At 41.3% G+C, this 27,508-nt stretch overlaps 1 protein-coding gene across 3 annotated transcripts in view; it reads right to left on the bottom strand.

Moving 5' to 3' along the window:
* The window catches only part of onecut2 (one cut homeobox 2), a 48,503-nt gene that overhangs the window by 9,296 nt on the left and 11,699 nt on the right, over positions 1 to 27,508 (bottom strand). The window contains exons 2-3 of one of the 3 annotated variants that reach the window (XR_010017332.1): positions 14,596 to 14,964; positions 585 to 11,675 (exon numbers count right to left, since the gene is read on the bottom strand). Coding sequence is in view for 1 of the 3 variants with exons in the window: in XM_063042662.1 (XP_062898732.1) it covers positions 14,672 to 14,964 (293 nt within the window). In the remaining 2 variants the exon portion in view is untranslated. Of the gene's footprint in view, positions 1 to 581; positions 14,965 to 27,508 lie in introns of those variants that run through there. The other 2 variants (XR_010017331.1, XM_063042662.1) reach the window with 2 other exon arrangements.

The following is a 27,508-nucleotide window of genomic DNA, read 5'->3' as shown; positions in this document are numbered from 1 at the left end:
CGACTTCCATGTTTTGTTTCGTGGCCATCTGAAGATGAATCTCAGAGTTGTATACCGCATACATGCTTTGATAATAAATGAATCTTTGAACCTCTCAGTGAGCTATTTCCCAAGCTGCGCACAACATGCACTTTGAATTATATTTTATAAATTTACTTGTGGTAATATTTTGTTGTATGTGCAGTGTGTGATATACGTTTTGTGGGCGCATCATGGTCCGGAAGAAGGTTGTACATATATACAACCAAATGAAACAATCATATAACAATAAACTTGAACTTAAACCACCAGGTTCAAGAACAGTTACTACCCTGCAACTTTCAGGCTTTTGAACTGAAGAGGGTAACTACACTCATCTATTGAGATACTCCTGCAACCAATGATCTTACTTTAACAACTCTTTATCTTGTTATTTCATGCTCTCATTATTTATTCCTATTTATTTATATTTGCATAGTTTGTCGTTTCAATGCTCTGTCTGATCTTTCATTGATCCCATTTACAGTTACCGTTTTATAAATTTGTTGAATATGCCCACAGGAAAAAGAATCTCAGGGTTTGTATGTGGTGACATGTATGCAGGCTGATAATACATTTTACTTTGAACTTTTGAACAACTACTGCTAGAACCATGAAGAGGCAAGAAAAGAATTGCAGGAACAAACTACGCCAAATGCAATCTGGAATGAATAAAAGCAGTTTATTGGACAATAATTGCAGAATTTACAGCACTACCATTTGATGATAGCGAAAATTTAAAAAATAATTAAAAAAGAAACATATTCCAGCATGATGCAGACAACACTTACGCGCCTGATGGAGGGCATAGGTTTAAACAGCAAGAAAACAGTATACAAACAAGCAACTGAAACTAAAGTATTGGGAACCTATCAAAGGTTTTTTTTAAAGTGCCCGGATACGTCAACATCAACGACAATAAAAGCTTTAACTATGCAATAGTTGAAACACGTAACACTGATACAGCAGGCTGTAACTCGCGTTTTACACAGCTACGGATATTGCACGGCGTCAGGCGAAAACATTAAGCTTAATAAATAATAAAAATATGATAAGAACCTAACTAACAATAATCATCGTGAGTTTATTTATCACCATTGAAAGGAGAATGTGAGTTTACGCAAAATTTGTACTTTTTAAATCATGTTGCTACAGGAATGAAAAGAAAGTTACTGTCAAAATTTGTTCTATTCAATCACTTTCTGCAAACACTAATAGGCAGGGTCAAGCAGAATTCCTCACAATTTTATAACTTTTTTTGCATAGTCTTGAAGAGCACATTTTTAAAATGTTGTTTGTAATCCTTTATACTGTGGCAACCAGAAAGTATCAAACTGTGTTTACTGAAATATTGAAAGGAGAATAGCGCAAATTTAGCAAGGACTGAGAAGGCCCACTAAGGAGGGTGTCACTGTTACCGTGGCAACGATGGCCAGGTTACACAGCAGTAAGCAGTATGACATACCCACAACTGATTTAGACTGGAAAAATATCTGCTGTCTGTATAGAACCATTCCAAATGAGTTTATTTTAAATTCTTTAAACTGCTGTTAAGTACTGGGGCAGTCTGTAACACTGGGTCTGCAGGGTTAATTGGCTGAAAATTTACCAGGATGCTGCCTGAACTACAGGGCATGTCTTATGAAGACAGGCTGAGCAAGCTTGGACTTTTCCCTTTGGAGTGGAGGATGAGGGGTGACTTGATAAAGGTATACAAGATGACAAGAGGCATAGATGAAATGGACAGTCAGAGACATTTTCCCAGGGCGACAATGGCTAACAAAAGAGGGCATAATTTCAAGGTGATTGAAAGGAAAGAATAGGGGGTAAATCAGAGTTAAGTTCCTTCCACAGGAATTCTGGGTATGTAGAACACTGCCAGGATTGGTGGTTGAGGCATTAGGGGGATCTAAGAAACTCTTAAATAGACAGATGGATGATAGTAAAATGGAGGGCTATGCAGGAGGGAAGGGTTAGATTGATCTTAGAGCAGGTTAAAGGTTGGCGCAACATCGTGGGCCTGTACTGTGCTGTTATGCTGTATGTTCCATGTTCCAATACAGATGCCATTAAGCCATTCAATCGGCATTATTCATTGGTATTCAGAGTATAGCTCTCCCCACACACTGAGGCCACATGTCTGGTGTGAGCAGAAACCATACTCCTCCTATCTGGAGAGGGCAGATGGTCACAATGAACAGTAGGACTCAAGGTGCTAAGGGACCAAAAGGCAGAACGGGCTGATCATGTTTAATACCAGTTTCCCCAATCTAATCAGATGTCATGGAAACAAGACAGCCATGCAATGAACAAGTTAGAGGGTTTACAAGCCACAGCACGTGCAAGCTCCCTGGCACCGTTGCACTCATTGCCTGTGCTAGGGCAGGCGGGGTTTCTGTAGTTTCATATCCCAGCATGCACCTGTCAGGGAATGGAGTCTCAGAGCTGCCAATGACCAAATGCCTGCCGCCGTATTGACGGTCAAACGTTGGGTGTTCAGCAGCCACAACTGCATGCCTCAACAACGAATTCCACCCCACACTCTGTTTTGAACTCTGAGAACAATCGTGACAGTATGAACTCAGGCAACAGAACGATGATACAGGAGCCACTCAATTAGCTGCAACCAATTTTGCATATTGGTAGTTTGTCTCATTTGTGTATTAATGGATACATAAATGGATGCACCAGAGATGCACCCAATGATTAAACAGTAAAACAAGGTGTAAATGCATGCCGAGAATAAAATAATGGAATGAAACGGTAATGAAAATGAACTAAATGTATCAAAAGAATATTTCAGACTCTCTGCAGCTTTTTCTGATCTGCAGAGGATGGTGAATCCATGGAATTCATTGCCACAGACAGCTGTGGAGGCCAAGTCATTGGGTATATTTAAAGCGTAGGTTGATTGGTTCTTGGCTAGTGAGGGTGTCAAGGGTTACAGGGAGAAGACAGAAGAATGGAGTTGAGAGGGATAATAAATCAGCCATGAAAGAGTGGCAGAGCAGATTCAATGGGCTGAATGGCCTAATTCTGCTCCTATGTCTTATGGTCTTGACTTTTATTGTTGAGTAAGACATGGTACTCTTTTTAAAGATCATACAAGGAAATACATGTTTTCAGTGTGGGTTTAATCAGTGGGCAATACAGGGCATCTTAATTTACTCAAGTTCACAATATGCAGCGAGTTGCCCAGTATGTAGGGGGATCATTTTAGTTGTGACACATAATCATGTTCTGCATTCACATCGGGCCTTTCAACTCTTTAGAACAGTACAGGCCAGGAACAGGCCCTTTGGCCCACAAAGTGGCACCAAACCAATTAAATTTGTAATCAAATGGCCAACTAAACTAATCCCTTATGCCTACACAATAACCATATCCTTACTCTCACTTCTCATCTTTTTTGCTCCAGTCCTAATGAAGTGTCTTGGCCTGAAACATCAACTGTTTACTTTTTTCCACAGATGCTGCTTGACCTGCTGAGTTCCTCCAGCATTTTGTGTGTGTTGCTTTGGATTTCCAGCATCTGCAGATCTTGTCTTGTTTGTGATACCCATATCCTTCCATTTTCCTCACATTCATGTTCCTATCTAAACTTCTCTTCAAAGTCCCTAATGTATCTGCCTCCACCCCCACCTCAAGCACCCCATTCCAGGTACCCCAGCACTCTCTGCGCAAAAATTTGCCCCTCACACCTCCTTTAAAATTAACCCCGCTCTCCTTAAGTGCAAGCCTTCTGTTATTAGATATTTCAACCCTGGGGAAAAAGATTGTCTGTATACTACATCTATGCCTCTTATAATCTATCAGATCTCCCTTCAGCTTCCGCTGCTCTCTCTTTAATCAGTTTTAGTCATACAAAAATGCAGCATTATTTTTTGTTTGAAGTGTGTTTAGTGGCTGTATGTCAGGCATCTATGCTGTTTAGTGACCGCTATCAAGTGTGGTGTACAGCACACCAGTGGTCGTGACACAATCCAGTATGGACTTCTGCTAATATTACAGAGAATCTCTCAAGAAAGGCTGTTTCCACTCAGGGTATAGAAAATAAAAGGGGGCAGATTTAGAGAGGATGCAGAGGAGATTTACCAGGATGCTTCCTGGATTGGAGAGTACGTCTTATGAGGATAGTTTGAGTGAGCTAGGGTCTTACTCTTTGAAGTGAAGAAGGATGAGAGGTGACTTGACTGAAATGTAGAAGAGGCATAGATTGAAATTGGCGAGGGTTCAAAGGAGGTTCATGGAAATGACTCCAGGATGAAAGGCTTATCATATGATGGCTCCGGGCCGTCTCCGGGCCTCAGGCCTCAATAGCGTGGATATTTCCTAAGGTGGGGGAGTCTAAGATCAGAGGACAGTCTCAGAATAGAGGGATGTTTATTTAGGAATACAGATGAGGAATTTCTTTAGCCAGAGGGTGGCGAATCTGTGGAATTCGTTACCACAGGCAACAGTGGAGGCCAAGTCGTTGGGTATATTAAGGCAGAGGTTGATAGGTCCTTGATTAGTCAGGGTATGAGGGGTTAGAGGGAGAAGGCAGGAGGCTGGGGCTGAGAGGGAAATGGATCAGACATTATGAAATGGCAGAGCAGACTCGATGGGCAAAATGGCCTAATTCTGCTACTACATGTTATGGAGTGGACAGCAGAAATGGCTCATATGTGTGGGCATAACTATAATGTGACTGGAGGAAAGAATGGAGGGACGTCAGAGGCAAGTTGTTTTTTTTTTAAAACACACAGAGAGTGGTGGATGCATTGCCATGGCTGGTGGTAGGGGCAGATACATTAGGGAGATTTAAGAGAATCTTAGATAGGCACATGGATGAAAGGAAAATGGAGGGCTATGTGGGAGGGAATTGATCTTAGAGTAGCTTAAAGGGTCAGCAAAACATCGTGGGGTGAATGGTCTGTACTGTACTGTATTGTTCTGTGCTCTTTGTTCTATGAAAAGCTGAGTATCTGAAACACAGCTGACTTTGTCCACCTACCCAATCGTGAAATGTCATTTATATTATTACTAATCTATTCTCTCTCATTCCCTTCAATGTCCTTCTCTCCCAATTCAAAACAATTTCTTTTTCAATCTGCAGCACCTTCCACTCAAGTCCCTGAATCACCTTCTCCACAATTTCTACACCATATAAGTATACCCTGAGCTTGATCCTATATCACTCTAGCTCTCGCTAATGTGGTTATGCCAAGCATACGATGGACACTCAGCTTATCACATTTCATAATCAACATCTCTGTCGTACTCCTTTTATTCCCTGTAGAACAGAGATGAGGAAGAATTTATTTAGCCAGCGGGTTTATGAATCTGTGGAATTCATTGCCACAGATGGCTGTGGAGGGCAAGTCATTGGGTATATTTAAAGCAGAGGTTGATAGGTACTTAATTAGCAAGGGCATCTAAAGTTATGGAGAGAAGGCAGGAGGGATATTAAATCATCCATGACCCAATGGCAGAGCACTCTGGATAAGTCAAATGGCCTAATTCTGCTCCTCTGTCTTATGGTGTAATTCAGAAGCAAATTGTATGGCTGTACAAAGTATTTATTTGTTAACATAATGGCACCGTGATCTTTAAGGTAGTGAACTTCCTGAACACTGTCGTGATCATGAAAAATCACCTGTGACATTGCCATCAGATTTCTGAATGAACACTACCTCACTTTCTGCATTACTTTTTTTTAAATAGTCTTTATTGTAACTTTCAGGAATATTTCCTTGCACTGTAGCTGCTACAAAACAAAAAAAAAAGCTTCATAACACATGTCAGTGATAAAAAACTCGATTCTGATTCCCACAGTTTTCCTCTTTGGTGAGATTATCAAATGGACAGGGAGGACAACAACAATGTCAGAAACTGAAGTACAAAGGATGATAAAAGAACAAAAAAAATAGCACTGTGAAAATGCCATGAATGATGAAAAGAGGTGCAAACCATGTAAGGAACACATACCAAATGCTGGAGGAACTCAGCAAATCCAGCAGGATCTATGAAGAAGAATAAAGGTCAACATTTCGGGCTGAGATCCTTCACCAGTCCTGAAATGGCAACTCTCTTTTTCCTCTCCATAGATGCTGCCTGACCAGTTGAGATTCTCCAGCATTTTGTGGATCGCTAAAATATGCTGAATCTGATGTGCAAACCATAATGCACAGATTACATAAGAATTAACCATGGCAAATTTATTTCTAAAGCCAAAGGCCACTGTTTTCTCTCAATCAGGCTGCACTGTTGGAGGTACAAGCTGCTTCTCAATCTAACTTCATTGTGAAAGAATAGTACTTAGTCATCCTAATGATGAATGGTGCAACAATAATTAGAGGGAAAGTACTTGGGAAACAGTGCATTTATGTCTTAAACTGACAGGAGTAGAAAAATTAATACATCAGTGAATACATAAGCAGTCACGTCTCAGAAACCCAAGAGGCAGAGATCCACAATGAATAATTTAATGCATCTTATCAGGTGGAAAAAGCATCAGGAATGGATTGAAAGATTGAGCATGCAGGACTAATGTTCTCAGTTGTGTATATTTCAATGCATAGACTACTGTACCAGCTTAGAGCATGGATTAACACATGGATTTATGGCACTATAGCCATTAGTGAGACTTGGTTGCACGAGGGGCAGGACTGGTAGCTCACTGTTCCAAGGCTTTGTTTTAGACCTGATAATGAGATGGACTAAAGGGGGAGGGTTGGCATTACTAGCCCAGAAAAATATCATGCCAGTGCTCAGACAGGGCAGATGAGAGAGCTCGTCTGCTGAGGCTACATGGGTGGGATTGAGGAATAAGGAAGGGATGACATCAATGAGATTATAGACTGCCCAATAGTCAGCAGGATTTAGAGCAGCAAATTTTATGCAGAGATCATAGACAGTTGCAAGAAACACATGGCTGTAGTAGTAGGCGATTTTAACTTTGCACATATTGACTGGGACCCCCATTCTGTAAAAGGGTAGATTTTGCCAAGTGTATTCAGGAAAGTTTGTTCTAACAGACAGAATATCAGTTTTCACACTCCACCCAACATTAGTCTTTACTGGCCCATTGGAGACTAATGTCAGGCTCTCTGCAAAGTAGCTGTAGTAATACAATCACGTGAGTTGAGTATGATGTCATCCTAAGGCAGGGGTTCCCAACCTGGGGTCCACAAACCCCTCGGTTAGTGGTAGGGGTCCGTGGCATCAAAAGGTTGGGAAGCCTTGTACTAAGGGGTTGTCTATTGATTGGTCCTCAGGTGGGTGTTGAGGCCAATCCAGGATCCACACATTCTGGTGCAATGTGGACAAAAGTAAATGGTTGCTTTTGATTGTTTACTATCTCCTTGCATTGTTCCTGATCCTTTCAGCTTCCCTATGGGAAGGTTGGGTTAAAGTTACCCCAGAGTAAGAAGAATAGGCATCTCCCCTGCCTTTGAATGTTCTGCCATCACTCATTATTGAATACCAAGAGTAAGAGACCAATGGTATTCTCAACAATTGTCACATAGTGTTTACTGAAGCTCTGTTGATTTGGATTTAAGCAAAATGCAAAATAGAAACTAATCTGGGCCTGCATTAGTCAATAATAATCAAGTCCATTTCACTCTGTATTGATTATTACACAAACAACCTTTGCATCAACTCACATCTCCTATTATGTTCATCAAACCTTTGAAATTATAAGGAAAACAGTCAAATCCTTTCATTAAAGGATTTAGTGAGATTTGAAACAATAATCTTACCCAAATCAATTTTTTTTAAAAAAGCATTAGAAATGTGTTTTTACACAAGGAGTCACTCTTTTATCCTAAGGAAGAACACTAATAATTTTCTGGGAGAGAGAAAAAAAAACACACACAATACATATGAACAAACAAATGCCGACTGCCTCTTCACTGGTCTAAACTTATGTGCTCCATCCTTTTCTTTGGCAAATAAATAATAAAACCAAAATCACCTCTCGATCAGTTCACCAAGAGTTCTAATTATAAACATCTACACATCAGAAATTTCACATAATAACTGAATTAATTCTGTTTGAGTGTTAATCTGGAAAATGCTTTCTCTCATCATCTTAATGTCATCCATTGAAAGCCATTATAAGTGACAACGGTGTGATTTGGAGAACCATATTAGTTGTGTGAAGGACTTTATGCAGAGTCTTGATTTTTTGATTTTTTTTTTAAAAACGGACACATTAACACATCCCAATCCCTGTGCGCCAACTTATCCAGTGTATTAAATTCAACTGTGTTTACTTCCACAGTCCAATATATACACAACTGTTCCACAATGTCTAACAAATAACAGGCTCTCATGCATAAATAAAATCTATTAAAAAAACTATTTCCTTAAATTAAAAAATATTACTCTCAATAATCACAATGCATCACCTTTGCTAATTTCTTTTTTTACACAGCTTCATGCATAAAATCATAGCACTGTTTGGCAGTTGCTAATTTCAACACTACACTTCCAACACATTAACAATTAGTCAATAAGTCTATGTAGGACAATGTGGAAATAAACGCACATATACACACACAAAGAAAAATAAACAATGGATCATTTCTTCAGAATATGAAAACTGTAAACTTTGGGCTAATTTAGCAACTTCCCCAAATTCCATGAAACATATACAATCCTTCCATAAGCGCACCTGTCAACTATTACAAAAATCACAACTCAAAACGTATAAAGCTTCTTTTTTTATATCATAGTCACAGTTACCAAAAAACGAGTGAATAATTTATTACATATGCTATAATAACATCACTCTAAACACTATTATCTATGAGGTATATCTGAGAAAATTCGGTAAGGAATGCACGGTCTCTGATGCCAACCTACTCAATTCAGAATTTTTTTTTAAAGCTTTGGTATCGTAAAGAGAAAGAAGATAGAGACTGAGATCGAGAGAAAACTTTGGTATCTTTGTTTAGTTCTTTGCATGGCTGCATTGCAAAGCACCACAGTACTGGGGCACACCAGCAATAAAAAAATGGTGGCCTCTCGAAGCTGAGGTATTCATAGGAATAAAAAAAAAATGCACAGAGGTTTCAAAACCGGAAAGAAACACCGCTTTGGTTCAAGCAAGGCACTCGTCCCGTGGTTTATCACACTTTGCAACTAAAGTGTGCGTCTAGGTTTTAGAAAACAGGTATTTTGGTAATGGTGGGCACTAATTCAGGATGTGTTTCTGTTCATTTTTTTCTGTGCATTTATAAACGGCTATAATTTGGGCAAATTACTAATGTCAGTGAAGATGAAAAGCATTGAACAATCTAGCCACTATATTGGCTAACATTATCTGAGTACAAATAAATTCAATTAAATCCAGATTAATCTCCCCAGAATAAAAAGGTGAAATGCTTGCCAAAAAAAATGGCATGGGAACTTTAGCGTAGAGGTTAGCACAACTATTTACAGTACAGACGACCTGGGTTCAATTCCCACCGCTGCCTGTAAGGAGTTTGGACATTCTCCTCATGCCGCGTGGGTTTCCTCTGGGTGCTCCGGTTTCCTCCCACAATCCAAAGACGTACTGGTTGATAATTTGATTGGTCATTGTAAATTGTCACATGATTAGGCCGGGATTAAATTGGGGGATTGGTGGGCAGTGCGACTTGAAGGGCCTATTCCACATTGTACCTCAATAAATTTAAAAAATAAATAAATTTTACATGATTACACATCAGAGGGATATTCAAAAATAAGGTGGTAATATATTTTATACAAATTGATGAAAGGATTTTTTAAAAAGCATTAATATTTGCATCATTTATTAGGAAATGAACGAGAACTAAGTATTTCTATCCTTTTGTTTGGATCTTTCAATTTTGTATAGGTACAAACACTGTGAATTAAATAGCAAACAAATTATAATTAATTGAGTTAACTCTTTGTTTGCCCGAATGATCATAAGGTAATATGCAGAAGGTTCCTTCTATTATCAGAATCAGTGTGAAAGAAGTTATTTTAAACTATTCTATTGTGATGAATGTTTCCTGTGGCAATTTAAGTTTTATTCCTTATTTCAGTTTTCTCATGTAGTCTTTAATTTTAAAACATGTTGTTCAATCCAAAAAAAAACTCCTAAAGATGATCTAAATAACAACTGGGCCAAATATTTTAAGAATTAAACTGACATTGCAAAAATGAAAAATAAATCAGGCCCTGAATTACAATGTCGGAACTACCTCTAGATGCCATGTGTCTTTCCGTTTAGAAAAGAGAAAAATATAGATGTATGCATGCTAGATATTACAGAATCAAACAGAGAGAATTTGAACGGTAGAATGTAGCTAAAGGTGACATATTTACCAACTCACCTTACCACTATAGGGGAATATATGGGGCTGTACGGTGGCAGAGCCATTAACTCATTGTTTTACAACTTCAGCAAGCAGGGTTCAATTCCCACCGCTGTCTGTAAGGAGTTTGTTCGTTCTCCCCGTGACCGTGTGGGTTTCCTCCTACATTCCAAAGAAGTAAGGGGTTAGCATTTAATTTTGGTCACACGGTTTCGTTGGGCTGGAAGTGCCTGTTACCATGCTGTATCTCCAAATTCAATTAAACAATGACAATGCTTACACTGAATTAACTATTTGATTATGTCTTTTTTAAGATTCCTTCTGAACATTTACTAATTTTATTTTAGAAAGCACAGAATTCAATAAACAGCATAATCACACATTGCAAATACAAATTATTTTAAATGAACTCCAATCAATACGGCTGCAGATTTTGGATCCATGTTATAATAAGCACAATGCTGGTGACATTAGCTCTTTTTGAATTAAAATTGTGAACTACATGTACAACAATAAAGGCTGTCTAACATGTTAAATATACTACGTTTGATCTCTGGTGATGGATTCTATTGAGGAAGTATTTAACAGCACAGAAAAAAACACACACACACACATTTAGAATCAGTGCAGAAAACCATTTAGATCTTTGGGGTATCTGTGTTGCAGCTGTATTTAGGAGACAGTCTATACATGAGCAGAAGCAAAAGGCAGACCGTGCGGAGAAAGTAATCTTTGGTATCTTTGGTATCATCGACGCGATTAAAATTACAAATGGAAAAATTCAGTGAGGTAGCCTCTTTGGTTCTCACTAGAAGTAGAAAGAGCGTTTACATATAGTTCATACCTGGAAGCAGTGAGTTCAGGGTTATTTTGTTTTTGTCTCTTGTCACTAATGCTAAAGATTTCTTCACAATCGAAAGTTATCTGAAGCCATTTGGACACTGGGCCAAACAATGGTCATTAAAGTATTTCCTGTAGTGTATTCATACTCCCCATCAGTACATGCTGCATTGTCCCATTTTAAATCATTGCTCATCCATGTAATTACTAGTAAGACTGAAGGGTTATCTTTCAGCGCTTATAGTGGAATAATTCTTTGGCATTGAAAATTGAGAATAAAAGATGCAGTGCTTGAAGGGCATGAAATCCAAAAGCAAGTAACTATAATAAAAACCTTACAATGGCTCAGGTAGTTTATGTATAGAAAGCATCGCGTTCAACTATTATTGGATGCCTACTGATACAGTTTGGGAACACTTAATGCTTCTATATACTTACAGGAAGCAGAAGTGGATTTGTGTTAAATGTGCTTGCAATCTTAATCCCAGTGTTACTTTTTTCCTAAAAGAGTCAAAGTTAATGAATTAACCTTGTCTGCTTTATAAAATATGAAATATTTTTGGCCATCTGAAGCACTACATCTTTTATTTTATATGCATTTATAGTATTTGATAAATAAGAGAAAAATCACTGTTTAAATATATAGTTCACAATAAATACCCCAAATAATAATACAAATAATAATAATAAAGCTAATATAGCTTTGTTTGTTTGATTTCTAACCTACAGTCAAAAGCACTTTTAAAAATTACTAACTTGTTTAGAAATCAGCTTTTGTTAGTTAAATCACTTACATGGCATGTGGGTATTGTGACTTGCAAAGATCACTGTCAACTGTCTGAACTTGTTACCACAATATGGCATATTTTTAACAGCCAAGTTGGTTAAAAAATAATAAGATCCCACACAGGGAAAATACTGCTGATTCTCTGTCTGTGGGGACTACCTTCAATTTGCTGGTCCAATCTGTATGGTTTCTTTGGATATAGCTTTGTTTAAGGATAAAAGCTTCCACATTCCCGGATAAAGCCTTTGGAATACAGTGTATCAAACTGCACTGTCTTCTTTTTTTTTCCCTAAAATCCGTGGAGATTTCCTGATATTCTTGAAAGTTGAACTCATCTTAGACGTGCGCATGGACTTCATGCACAAGATGCTGAGTTAAAGGACTATTGACACAACGAAAAAGAAACCCAGAGGATTCTCAGGTTAAAGCACAAACGATACATTAGCTATTGTCAGCAGTGAACATTACCAGTAGACTTGTGCTTAAGATGAAAAGTGAAATTTATATTAAAAAAAATCTATTATTCAATAGGTCCTGAGCCTTCTAAATTAAATAATTATCATGTCAACATTTCAAAATAGAAAAATTATAAATTTTAACTAGAGTACAAGTAAATTAATTTAAAATATATTAATATTGAATTGAACTATCTTAAATTACAATAGATTGAATCATCAAAATTATCATTTCACTTAAATTATCCAACTGGAAACTTGAGTAAGAAACATTGGGTCTGTTGAATACTTGCTATATGACTAAAATCAGAAATGCTTAGTAATTAACATAATGCAACGCGTAATTTGCAAACATTCCCATACTGAGTTACCTTTACCGGGATATAGGAATAGGTTGCTATCTTTGGTAGAGGTGTTTAATCTGCACCTTAACATCTTGTGCTTGGAGCCATTCGGATCCATTTTGTCGGTACTCCCGTTCCACTAGAATTGCTAATTAAGAGGAAAGTGGACACTTCCCTAAGACGGGCATTGAAGGACAGGCCAGTAACACACACACAGTGCTCAACTGCGTCGTATTAAAAATACAAACAGATCCACGTCTCTGTGAAGCTGACTTTGGTCGAAGCGGAAGAGGTTTTCTGATGTTCTGTACAATGTCTGCATAGGCACACGTTAAGACAAAATTCAACTTTAAGAAGCGGAGAGTGTCGTCAAATGAAGCAGCGATACATCCTTCCTGCGGCTGCTTTGCTTTTTTTTAACCCTTTCAAAACTCTGCTTCCCCTCAACGACTAAGACATCCATTGAAACACAGTGCCTACGTTGTTTCCTGACGTGCTTTTTTTTTTACAAGTTTGTTGCAGAACGATTAGGTGCACAAAAAAGTTTCTTTGGTTTCGATTTAATAATAAATAGAAAAAATGTATCAAGTGTCTTCACGAGAGTCTTTAAAGCCTTTGGCTTGTCATTGAACACGTCAACGGTGTTCTGAAAGGGCCAGTTCAGTGGTGAATGTGCACACGTGGGAGACAGATTTTATGCCTCGTTTCAGGGAAAAAGAAATAACGCTGTTCTTTGTGCTTCTGCATTCATCACGGGAAGCCCCCTTTCCATGGGCTACTCAGTGCGTTCGCAGTACAAACCTAACCTTACTCATGCATAGAACGGAAAAAAAAATTACCCTTCCGGCAGCTAACAGCTGCTGTAGGATTCAATGGTCCTGGCATTGGGAAAGTCTAGGACCAGAGGGCACAGCTTCAGAATGCAAGGACGTCCCTTTAGAACAGAGATGAGGAGGAATTTATTTAGCCAAAGGGTGTGTGTGTCGGGGGGGGGGGGGGAATTCATTGCCACGGACGACTGTGGAGACCAAGTCATATTTACAGCGGAGGTTGATAGCTTCTTAATTAGTTAGGGCGTCAAAGGTTACGGGGAGAATGGGGTTCGGAGTGGAAGTAAATCGGCGATGAAGGAATGGCGGAACAGGCTCGATGGGCCTAATTCTGTCCTTGTCATTTCCCGAGAGTAAACTGAAGGGAAACGGGAATAACCGAAAGGAATTCACTTCAACACTGTGCTCGCATCCTCGGCGTTATCAGTTCTACACAGGGAGTGGATATGGCATCATTCAAAAGGGGGAAAATCAAACTGTAGCGTGAAAGTAGGCCTGAAAAATGTCCGGGAAGATGTTTATAGTTTGTGCTTGCATATTCATCACAGACAGTCCATCATTAAACGGTCCGATTAGTGATGAGGTAGCGTGATTGTACGAATGTTCTCCAATAATTCTACTGTTTAAAAGAAAATAAAAACATTCAAAATGGGCGTCACTTGCTTTCGGTATTTGTGCACGTTTTTCTGCATATAAAATCGGCCTGACCACCAACTGACAACTGAACCAATTTACAAATAAATTTAATATTTACCCTTTCAAAATTTCCCCTTAACCTTTAAGCAGGGCAGTAGACAGGTTATTGCTTGGCAACATAACACATTTATGCCCTGCCTGATTACATCCGGGAATTTGCTGAACTGACCCCTGGGCTCGATGTCAGTTTATAGCAGGCGCTCAAGTAGATTTGGGAATATTCCTAAATGCCATATGCATTAAAATATGTGCCGACCCTTTTCTTTAAAAAAAAAGGTGTGTTAATGAAAATTGTGCTTATGCACTCACCACTGAACAGCCTCTTCAAAAAAAACAAAAAGGGAAAGGTGTTGAGTTGTGCCCAGTTCAGGTGCACTGTCCTCGATCATGCTTTGGTACAAGTGCTTGAGGTGGACGAGGAAGCGCCTGGGCTCGACATGGCTTCGTCCTGCCATTTGTCCAGGCTTCGCCTCCGGGCGTTCATAAAGAAATTACTGACGGTGCTTAACTCCAGACCGAGCTGCTGAGAGATTGTGATCTGCATCTCCTTGGAAGGGCGCTTATTTTCTTTGAAAATGGCGAAAAGAGTTCGGCGCTGGAGGTCAGTGAAAACTAGCCGTGGCTTCTTTGGTGTATTGCTCTTCTCTTTGTTCTGTTCTTGTTCTTTGCGTTTGCATGCTGCGAAGAGGAGAGATACAGAAAGGAATAATATTAAGCATGTACCGAAACGGGGCGACTTTACCTTGCTCTGCACAAGCACTAATCTTCCTTTAAATACTGCATAACGTTGTTTGATCGGCAGGTTGCTGGGAGATCACCAGATGGAAGTATTGAATCTAACCCTCGGATCCCTTGGTTAATGGTGAGACTCCATGGCATAAAAAGCCCGAGAACCCCTCGTCTAACCACTGCTCTGGCCCTTTATGGTCTATCTACCTGTCTTTCCATCTTTCTAGCGCGGAAGAGGCCTAACGCACCGCGCTGCCCAGCAACCCACCCATCTTTAACCCTAGCCTAACAGGACAATTGACAGTGATCAATTTGTTTCTTTGTTTAGTTTTATTTATTGCAGTTGTTCTTATGCATGTTCATCGTTTGCCTGGCTGTTTGTGTGTATTTTTATTAATTCCATTGTATTTCTTTGTTTTTCCTGCGAATGCCTGCAAGGCGGAAGTGTAGCAGTTCGCGCGACTCCATTACACCTCGGGGCGTCGGAGTTTGGAGTTCAATTCCCAAGCTGCCTGTAAGGAGTTGGTAGGTCCTTCCCATGAACGCGTCGGTTTTCTCCGGGTGCTCTGCTCTCCTCCCACAGCCCAAAGACGTACCAGTTAGTATGTCATTGTAAGTTGTCCTGTGATTAGGCTAGGCTTGCTGGGCCGCGAACTGTCTGTTGAGCTAGCCACTGCGTTTATTAATGTCTATGTTTTAGCATTCGCAGGCTAACTTCAAAACGTCTTCCCCTGATTTCCAGTATGTGTAATTTCCGAGAAACATGGCTACCCCCCATTCCTGAGATCACACTACCTGAGCTAATGCAGTGAAGAAAGCTAATGGCATGCTGGCCTTCATAACAAGGGGAATTGAGTATAAGAGCAAAGAGGTCCTTCTGCAGCTGTACAGGGCCCTGGTGAGACCACGCCTGGAGTACTGTGTGCAGTTTTGGTCTCCAAATTTGAGGAAGTACATTCTTGCTATTGAGGGAGTGCAGCATATTCCCGGGATTCCCGGGATGGCAGGACTGTCATATGTGGAAAGATAGGAGCGACTGGGCTTGTATACTCTGGAATTTAGAAGGCTGAGAGGGGATCTTATTGAAACATATAAGATTATTAAGGGATTGGACACGCTGCAGGCAGGAAGCATGTTCCCGCTGATGGGTGATTCCAGAACCAGAGGCCACAGTTTAAGAATAAGGGGCAGGCCATTTAGAACGGAGTTGAGGAAAAACTTTTTCACCCAGAGATTGGTGGATATATGGAATGCTCTGCCCCAGAAGGCTGTGGAGGCCAAGTCTCTGGATGCTTTCAAAAAAGAGATGGATAGAGCTCTTAAAGATAGCGGAATCAAAGGTTATGGGGATGAGGCAGGAACTGGATACTGATAGTGGATGATCAGCAATGATCACAGTGAATGGCGGTGCTAGCTCGAAGGGCCGAATGGCCTACTGTACCTATTTTCTATTGTCTATTGTCCAATGTTTGAATAAGGAGTTTCAACCATCCGTTTATGTTTTGAATATAGAGATTTAAAGATCGAATCCCCCATTACCCGAAACTTTGCGGACGTGCTCCCTTTTAGCATGAACTGGGCTAGAAATCAACAGCTACAAGATTAGGAGTCTGTTGAGCAGTCTTGTTTGAGAAGGCTGTCTCCCATCTGCTGGGATTCCTGGAAACTGGCGAGCAAGCCGCAGGTAAAGGAAGATCAGCCAATTCACCGGGCTGATTCTACTCATGATGGCCACAGGCTTCCGCCAAGGCGCCTCCTAACGTTCTGTAGCCATCTGTGCTGGGCTGGATCGAGATATCGATCCGGACCCGCAGCAGAGACCCTGCAAACACAAGGGCTTCTGCAAATGCCCGAAATCCAGAACAACACACACAAAAATGCTGGAGGAACTCAGCTGGTTACGTGCCATCTATGGAGACGAATAAACAGTGCACGCTTCGAGTTGAGTCCCTTCATCAGTCCTGAAGGGCCTCAGCCCGAAACGTCGACGATCCTGATGAAGGGTCGCGGCGCGGAACGTTGAATACTTATTCCTCTCCATAGATAATGCCTGGCCTGCTGTGTTCCTTCAGCACGGACAGGAATAAACAGTCAATGTTTCGGACCAAGACCGTTCATCAGGACTGGCCCGAAACGTGGAAGAGCCCTAATGTAGCGCCTCGACTCGAAACGCCGACTGTTTATTATTTTCCATAGATGCCGCTAGACCTTCTGTGTTCCTCCAGCATTCTGTGAGTGTTGCGCAGAGACATCGCAGCTGGTCGGCCTCGGTCCCCGAACGGATGAAATAATTCGGCGCTCCTGCTCCTGGGTCCCGTCTGGTGTTGGAGAAAGTTTGCAGCGAGCGCCGTTTTCTTCTGCTGTGACACGATCGAGTGATGTCGGCTTTGATGGACGAAGGAAGAGTGGTGAATTTTCAATGCGCATGGAAGCACACTGTAACATCGTTTGACGCTTTCCAGAAAGCCAGTGAAAATGGTAAACACGAGGTTCTGCAGACGCTGGAAATCTTGAGCAAAACACATATAAAATGCTGGAGGAACTCAGCGGGACGAAATGTCGGCTCCTCTCCATAGATGCTGCCTGACCGACTGAGTTCCTCCAGCACCTCGTGTGTGTGCTGGGGAAAGTGAATTGTTTTACGAGAGAATTGTCCTGACGAAGGGTCTCGGCCCGAAACATCCACTGTACCTCTTCCTAGAGATGCTGCCTGGCCTGCTGCGTTCACCAGCAACTTTGATGTGTGTTGCTTGTTTTACGAGATGTTTGTGCATCCGAGCGCCAAATACAAAACAGACTTAATCCACAAGAAGTATCGTCATCTGCTTATTAACAAATCAGCGCTGCGAAATGAGGGCTTGCTATTTTCTAAGGTACGGAATCTCTGTCCGGAGTGCTGTATTTGCAAGCCGGTGTAGGTGTCATTGTTCGCTTTATATCCGCGATTTGCTTTAATTATTTTAACTGGATATAAATCAATCCGCGCAAAATTTTAAATTTTATTATCTACAAAGCTTCCAGAAAACGTAATTGTTATTGACTTTTAATGTTACACCGATAATATTGCAACACACAACGTTCTGAAAGAATTCAGCAGATCGGGACTGGAAAGGAAAGAAGATGCCAGAATAAGAAGATGGGGAGAGGGGAAGAATTAGAAGCTAGAAGATGATAGGTAAAGCAGAGATCACGGAGGGTGAGCAGTGAGAGACGATCTCACTGAATTCCCGTCGAAGAGAAGATTTGAACTTCTTCAGGGCAGGCATCCCCCCGAAGAGACTTCGCAATGGAGCAGCAAATCATAAACACAACAGATGCTGGAAATCTAGCCACACACACACAAAATGCTGGCGGGACTCAGCAGGTCAGGCAGGCAGCGTGTATAGATATGAATGAACAGTTGGCGTTTCAGGCAGCGACCCTTCATCGGGACTGGAAAGGAGGATACCAGGATAAGAAGATGGAGGGGGGAGGAAAAGGAGGACAAGCTGGAACAGGGTTTCCCAACCTGGGATCCACCGTCCCTTCGCTTAGTGGTGGGGGCCCATGGCACAAAAAAATTGGGAATCCCTGAGCTAGAAGGTGATAAGTAAGGCTGAAGGGGATCACAGAGAGAGAGTTCCAGGGAGGTAACAACTATCTTTAGCCAGGCGATGGCGATGTTGTATACACAATCCTCCTGCCAGCTGACTGAAATTGATGGGGCGTTATAGAACAACAACAAAGCATTATTTCGTACTAATGATTGACACTCCTGTGAATAACCAATTTAAGTTGAAAGATTCGGATCAGATTTTCTGAATAAATCACAATAAATCACCAGGGCGGAATAACGAATACAAGGGGGTATAATTTTAAGGTGATTGAACAACCCTTCAACCATTAGGATCCTGAAGCAACGTGGATAACAACTTCGCTCACTTCAGCACTGAACTAGTCACTGAACACAACCTATGGACTTATCTTCAAGGTCCCTACAGCTCCTGTTCTCAATATTGTTTATTACTTATTATTATTATTGTTTTGAACTTGCACAGTTCGACTTCGTACGCACAGCGGCTGTCATCGGTCTTTTGAGTATCGTTTTTCATTGATTCCATGGTGTTTCTTTGTATCTAGAAACATAGAAAACATAGAAAATAGGTGCAGGAGTAGGCCATTCGGCCCTTCGAGCCTGCACCGCCATTCAGTATCTACTGTGAATGCCCGCAAGAATATGAATCTCAGGGCAGTATGTGGTGACATCAATGTACTTTGATAATAAATGCAGTTCATTGAACTTTGGAAAGTATAGGGGATGGTTTTTTTTTGTTACAGAGCAGTATCTGCACGGAACGCCCTGCCAGGGGTGGTGGTAGAGGCAGATAGTTCGGGGCACAGGGATGACAGAAAATGAAGGGTTATGTAGGAAAGGGTTAGTTTGATATTAGAGTAGGTCACAAGTTCGGCACAACATGGTGGGAATGGTCTGCACTGTATTTACACGGGACATGTTCGATGTGTTTTAAATCCTCGCACACAAGGTTCAGTTTCCCGTCGAAGTCAAAGTGTAAAATTAAACATACATACTAATGGCCATCAGTAAAATGGATACAAATAATAAATACGGTTGAGCGACCCTGAACAACAGGGTCGACGCTGAATCTTGCTCTAATCTTCACTAAAATGAATTTTAATAAAGAATGTAAATACAACGTATCGCGTCAATACGGAACGCAGCAGACAGGATGGGTCGAATGGCTTAATTCTGCTCTTATGTCTTATAGTCTTATGGGCAAATTGGAAAAAAAAACTTACTTAAGAATACGATTGTCCTAATGAAAGCTGGAATCAGTGCACATACATTTGGAATGTCTACGTAGGTCGCTAATCTAGATAATTATCGCTTCTTGGTTATTAATCAACTCTACGAGTAAAGTTCGTCGATGGCGTAACTGCCTCGGGTCAATAAGTTAATACTAACGTGCCTCAGTGACATTCCGCTGATGTTGGTAGTGTGGACGGGCCTCAAAAATCAACTCTGCCATCACTGATAAACTAAACTGGCCTGACAGGAATTAAACAGCAGGGGTTGGGAGGGTTATGTAAACTAATTATCAGCGTTTATTAACGAAGCCGAGGTGCCACCTACGTAGCGCACAGGCCGGCATTCTTGCAGAATTTACAGGAAGAAATAAAATACAAGTTTACTGGCGATTCTAATGGTTAAACGTCTCTTCCGCCGTTATCGACACTTTTTTCCCGCTCTCTCCTACTTTATTCTGAGGGTAATGCTTCCTGACTTGCGTAAATTGATATTGGCTGTTGATATCAGTGGCCTCCCCCGCCCGCTCCCACCTCGATGTTTGTATTTCAGTTTGCAGAGATTTCTTAGCCAAACTCAAACCCGCCCTTGTCCAATCTTCCCCTTTCAAGAAAAGGGTGCTGGACAGAGATTGAGGAACGGATAAAGAATTGGAGGACACGAGGTCAACAGTAGCATCATCCCTTCGGCCTGCTCTGAGGAATCGCTAACTCAGCACAGAGTAAGGTTGGCGTGGCTACTCACTGACCCTACCCAGAGGACGATTTAATTTACCATATTTAAGAATGGAATGGTTTCAAAAGTACAATCTGTTGAAGCCGGAAGATCGAGTTTTGAAAAGTTTATAGCAATTTCTGCATGTCCTAACGATGCAATTAACAAATACAAGAGATTCTGCACATTCAGGAAACCCAGAATAACACACACACAATGCTGGAGGAACTCAGCAGCATCTATGGAGAGGGAAAAGAGGCCGACGTTTCGGCCTGAAGCCAGAATAGGAAAGTGGGAGTGGAGGAATCAAGAGAGGGGATGATAGTCCAAAGTCTGATAAAAATATGCACAGGTCATTATCACCTTTTATACTGACTAGCCTAGTTTATGAATATGAAGGATTGAAAATCCACAGTCGCTCTCACTCAACATCGGATTAGGAATTACAACATCCCACTATTCTTCGACTGTGCAGGAGGGTGAGGCAGGAAAAAGATTGTTAGATAATTTCTAATCATTTCATTGCGGGCTATTACCGCATAGTCTTAGATCTTGCGTTTTTTTTTTAATTACAAGTTTCATCTCGCTGCAGGCCCGGGACTTTTAAAGAACGCATTAGTTTTGAGCTCTGATTTCTTCTGATGGATAAATCCATTGAATTATTGACTCCCGAAAGTGCAAAAAAAACATACCCCTGGGTTTACTATGGAATTTTGCTAATTCCTTAATCCGAGATCGCAATCCAAACGAAAAATATTTTTTCACAAGAGATTTCCGCAGATGCTAGAAATCCGGAGTAACACACACACAATGCTGGGGGGTGTCAGGCACAGAGGAATAAAGAGTTGGCGTTTCGGGCCGAGACAAGGGTTCGTTTGCCAGTAAGCTTCCAAAAATTAACCAGATGCGACATCAAATAACGTTAACAAGAACGCAGATGAAAAGGTAGCCCGAGTTGCGCCATCGAATTAATAAATTAATCAATCACCAGTCGATTGAGTATACGCTTCAGATGCAGCCATAGGCTCTTTAGGTATCAGGACAAGAGTTTACAAAATCTGCAGATGCTGTAAATCCAAGCAACACACACAATGTGCTGGAGGAACTCAGCAGGCCAGGCAGCATCTTTGGGAAAAAGTACAGTTGACGTTTCGAGCCGAGCGGCCGAAACGTCGCCTGTACTTATTTCTACAGATGCTGCCTGGCCTGCTGAGTTCGTACGGCACTTTTTGTGTGTTGCCAGAGTTTACAAGGTTTGTTCCTGGTTCATGTTACTGCGTGTTGCGGGGATAGTGCCAATTCTCGGTTAGAAATCCAGTCATACCAGGAACAGTCAGAGTTTCGGGTCAGGCACAACACCAAGCACACATAAGCAAAGACTGTTGGATATTAACTGATAAGATGTCCCCATGAAGGTGTTTTCTCATTGCTCAGAATGAAAAGTCGACTCCCCATCCCAAACCTAGACAGACGCAAGGGGCGTGACATATTCCATCATTGGAAAAGCCCTTGATCGAGATGGCACGGTAGCATATCGGTTAGCGTAACGCTCTACAGCCCCAGTGAACAGAGTTCAATTCCCACCGCTATCTGTAATGTACGTTCTCCTCGTGGCGCACCGGTCCCTCCGTGTGCTCCGGTTTACGCCCGCATTCCTAAAGCATTCTTGCTATTAAACTCATCAGACTAACAGTGGACTATTTCGTTGTCTAATTTAAAAGAACACGTGGTAGTAACGACATGTCCTAACCCGTACATTCCGAAGTGCGAGTCAGTTGTGGGCTTGCTATGTTGGTGCCGGAGTATAGCGACACATGCGGGCTGCCTCCAGCACATCCTCGGACTGTGGTGGCTCATTGACGCAAAATAACCCCTTTCGCTGTTTGATTCGATGTACAGTACGCGTGACAAGTCAAGCCAATCTTTCAATAAAATGGGGAAATACATAGTATTTCAAACTAATTTGAACAGTGAGAATGAATGTTTTTATAGCTGTTTCTTAAATATCGTGTTGTTCTAAACAGAAAGGACTTCGTCAAGGAATAACTTTATATTGCTCTGTTTTCTGCACTATTTGTGGAAAGATTTTTGAATACTGTTACTTGCAAGCTAATTTTCCAATATTTGTATTACGTTGCTCATTATTGTATATTTATTATGCTATATAAACTATATTTATACATATACATATGTTGAATGTACATATATAGTTATATTAAATTATCTTAATCAAATTCAAAACTGCTGCATCAAGCTATTCTTCGTATACACAAGGGATTCTGCAGATGCTGGAAATCCAGAGCAACGCAGACAAAACGCCAGCGGAACTTAGCAGGTCAGGCAGCATCGATGGAGAGGAATAAACAGTCAAAGTTTCAGGCCGAGATCCTTCGTCAGGACTCGGCATTTTGTGCGTGGTATTTCTATTCGTCTGATCCAGATTACATGTTTTACAATGATTATCACGTTTTAACGCTGTTACCTGCAGTAGCCAGTAACTGCAGTAGAACATAGCACAAACCCTTCGGCCCACGATGTTGCGCCGAACCAATTAAATTAGAATTACTTAACTAATCCCCTTTGGCTACAGAATGACCATCTCCTTCCATTTTCCTCACATTCATGAATCTATTTAAATGTCTCATAAAGTCTCTAATGTATCTGCCTCCACCTCAGGCAGTGCATTCCAGGCACCCACCACGCTCTGTGTAAAGAACTTGTGCCCCTCATCTCCTTTGACAATATCCTCTCTCACCTTAAATGCACGGCCTTTGATATGAGCCATTTCAACCCTGACAGAAAGATATTGTCTGTCTGCTCTATCTACGCCTGTCATAATCTTATAAACATCTATCAAAGCTCCTCTCGGACCCCGCCGCTCCAAAGAAAACAATCCAGGTTTGTCCAAACTTCCGTAATAGCACATGCTCTCTAATCCAGCTAACCTCCTGGTAATCCCCTTCTGCGTACTCTTCAAAGCCTTCTTATTTAATATAAGTAACTCCATCATGTATGGTTCCAGGCCCGGCTGAGAAAGGACGGGGGTTGGCCATGGGGCTAGCAACCACATCCCGTGAAAATCCACAACTACAGAAACACCAAAGACCTCATCGCTGGATCTTCAAAGATGGGCTACACCTGGGGACGACTTGAAAGACTGGCCCAGGAAAGAGACTCAGGTGAGCTGCTGCCGGCGGACTATGCCCCTGTCGGGGTGATGGGCTTAGCTATGCATACATACACACCAGTGTGATACACACACGTACCATGCAGAAAGAGTAACGAGCGCTCATTTCCCAATCAGTTTCAACAATGAAAAAGTCAATCTGATGACATTCGATAATCACATCCTCTGATCTTGCTTAAGAAGCGCTGCTTGCATAAAAAAAATGTCCAGTACAAGTTACTTTTCCCAGTACCTCCACCCACTAACCTACCCATTCACACTCCCCACCGCCTCCAGTACTTAATCATTTCTCGTCAGTCACCTTATATACAGACACTCTTGTACCGAGCGTCACTTTACGGACATACAATCGATTTATGTATATAAGCTCTCGTATGTATTTATATAATTGTGTGTGTTTTTATTATTGTGTTCTTTATCTTATAGCGTGTTTATTTTGTCTGGTGCTGCATGGGATCCGGAGTAATAATCATTTCGTTAGCCTGGTGTAGTGGAGGTGACGCGAAACAGTCTTGAATCTTGGAGGGGTGCATGCGGGTTCGATTTCAGCATTTAAGAAAACAAATTTGCATAGGTGCATGGACGGGGGGTGTATGGAGGGCAGGTCGATGGACTAGGCAGATTAATGGTTCGGCACGGACCAGATGGGCAGAAGGATCTGCTTCTGTGTTCTATGACTCCACGTAAAAATGGGCAAAATGGATGAACCTGATACGTCAGGTTAGTTCATATGTTTGCACGTAGACTTGTTTTATAGATCAATATGCGTAACGCCGTGTCAAAGCGGCTATCCCTGCAATTTCTCCAGCAGTCAGTCAGAGAAACATATTGCAAAAGGATCAATTAGCTTGCACCAACGCTGAACCTTGCCCTTTGAACTCAGCAGTTTAATAAACCCATTAACTCACACACTGCTCCTTAAATTGTTTCACGTTCTGTATTTAACAGCTTATTCACAAAATGGGTTGTGAAATTGTTTCACTGAATGAAAAGTCTTAAATGTTGCCATTTTTTATATTCACCAGAATAAATCCTGTGTCCACTCATTCAGTGCTGAATCGTCCAACAGCCCACAGTGTGCAGGTAAATTCCCGATGGCAATCTCAATTCCTGAACATATTCAAGTTCCCCTAATTAATCTAAAATCGGTAAGTTAGCTATATCTTCCCTCGACCTATCTTAGATCTGTTGTGGAGTTCGATATTTAGCGGAAGATGTGAGTTTGAAAATGATTAGCAAGAGCATTTTGCCGCTGCCACTTGCTTTCTAAATTTAACAATTTGATACCAAGGTTTCTTTCAGTCTATTGAGGTCAGAAGCAAGGAAGATGTACATTTTAATTCCACGTCCCATTCCCATTCCGATATGTCATCTTCTGTAAAGATGAAGCCACACTCAGGTTGGAGGAACAACACCTTATATTCCGTCTGGGTAGCCTCCAACCTGATGGCATGAACATTGACTTCTCTAACTTCCGCTAATGCCCCACCTCCCCCGCGTACCCCATCCGTTATTTATTTATATTCACACATTCTTTCTCTCACTCTCCTTTTTCTCACTCTGTCCCTCTCACTATACCCCTTGCCCATCCTCTGGGTTTCCCCCATCCCCCTTTTCTTTCTCCCCGGGCCTCCTGTCCCATGATCCTCTCATATCCCTTTTGCCAATCACCTGTCCAGCTCTTGGCTCCATCCCTCCCCCTCCTGTCTTCTCCTATCATTTTGGATCTCCTCCTCCCCCTCCAACTTTCAAATCTCTTACTAACTCTTCCTTCAGTTAGTCCTGACGAAGGGTCTCGGCCTGAAACGTCGACTGTACCTCTTCCTATAGATGCTGCCTGGCCTGCTGCGTTCACCAGCAACTTTGATGTGTGTTGCTTGAAGATATACACCGGTACTGTTGATAATATTGGATATATAAGGTAGAATTTGTACGTATAATTGTATACTAGTAGTTAAAACCTTACGTATAAACTGTACCGGTTATCTTATTCCATTCGCCAACAAGGCTTATAATCGAAACTGCAAAACCCTAATCCGTAAATTTTATTTGAAATCATTTTCAACGTTGACTGAACAGGGCTGCGGCTTGATTCGTGACAGCTCTGCCCCCGGTCCCCGGTCCTCGCTGGCCGACAGTCACCGCCCTGCTTTTAGACAGCGGAGGTCCTGTCCAATTTACATAAAACTGGCGATTCTGCAGGTGATGGTCATGCAGAGTAACACACACTAACAAAATGCTACAGGAACCTGTTGACCTGTTGATTAACACCCCGAGTCTCTTACTTCAGGACCTCTGAGGCCTGTTTATGTCAGCCTTGCTTATTTACACGTTCTTTTCTTTTTTCCATTGATTCTGTCCACGGGCGAGACTCGGCTCCCGGCTTTCTGTGAATTATTACATTTCCATGATGTTTCTGTCCTGCCTGTTGATCTAATCTTTCCCCCTCTCCCTCTATCTCCTTCTCTCCCTCCCTCTCTCTCTCTCTGTTGGCATGTCTGCCTAACCGTAGATAGAGTTCAGAAGACATGGATTGCAAAACCACGCATCCCATTAGGATTACAAATGAAAAAATCAATAATGGGTTCTAATTACCTGTAAAGTTAAACAGCGCTGGCTGGAATAGTCACAACCACCACATCCCTCCCCCAGCGGCCTTGCTCTTTAAAATATTCAAGAACTGCATCAGCTCGATAGGAAAAAGTACCACGACACATGCAAAACTTTAAGACTCTTACAGAATTAGTATCAGGTTTAATTTCACTGGCATAAGTCGTCAAATTTCTCGCGTTGATGTCGGGAAATCTGCTGTTTTGCAATACAAAATTTTAAAAAAACGTATAAATAACAATAAAACAGTGATGGTGTGCCTTCGGGCTCCTGTACCTCCTACTTGATGGTAGCAATGAGAAGTGTGCATGCCCTGATGGGGGTCCTTATCATTATGCATTTTTATTTAAACGCTGGACAAAGAAAAAACAGATCAGGATTTTCCCGATAAAGAAGGAAATTTCAAGGCATTAGTTCCTGCGTTACACTGTATTCGTTTTCTTAAGAACAATCAAGGTCAAGCGCTCTATGATCATTAGTACAAACACATTTTTCAATGAGACGATAAGACCACATAAAACGTAGGAGCAGAATTAGGCCATTCGGTCCATCGAGTCCGCTCCGCCATTCCATCATGGCTGATTTATTATCCCTCTGAACCCTATTCTCCCTTATTGTTATAGTAACAATTCCAGAAACTAGTAATTCTTGAAAGATCTCTACTAATGCCTCCAAAATTCCTTCCGCTCTTTCAGAACGCTGGGGTGTAGTCCATCTGGTTCAGGTAACTTATCTACCTGCAGACCTTTTAGTTTGCCAGTCACCTGTCTCGCTGGTGTTTAGATGAGGAAATGCTTAACTTCAAAGTTCAAAAAGTTCAAGCTGAATTTATTGTCAAAGTACGTATATGTCACTGTGTGACGTTCACTTTCTGACTGGCATTCACTGTAGAACAATGAAGTACAACGCAATCAATTACAGACTAACAAAAACTGGCAAATAATCAATGTGGGAAAGAAAGCAATAGATAGATAGATATAGATAAAACTGAGGAAATGAGTTGAAGAGCCCGAGAAAGTCAATCTATAGTTTGTGGAATCAGTTCAGTGTTGAGGTGTGTGAAGTTATCCATGCTGGTTCAGGACCCCTGATGGTTGAAGGTTAATAAATTTAGCAATGTATCCGGTATTTTCCTTCATGCCCTTTTATCGGGATGTGTTTTGTTGTCACAGTCTCAA

This window comes from Mobula hypostoma, chromosome 3 (assembly GCF_963921235.1).
Source record: "Mobula hypostoma chromosome 3, sMobHyp1.1, whole genome shotgun sequence".
In the NCBI taxonomy this organism is placed as follows: domain Eukaryota; kingdom Metazoa; phylum Chordata; class Chondrichthyes; order Myliobatiformes; family Myliobatidae; genus Mobula; species Mobula hypostoma.
The sequence above is the reverse complement of the archived record's forward strand: the minus strand, read 5'-3'. Positions and strand labels throughout refer to the sequence as shown.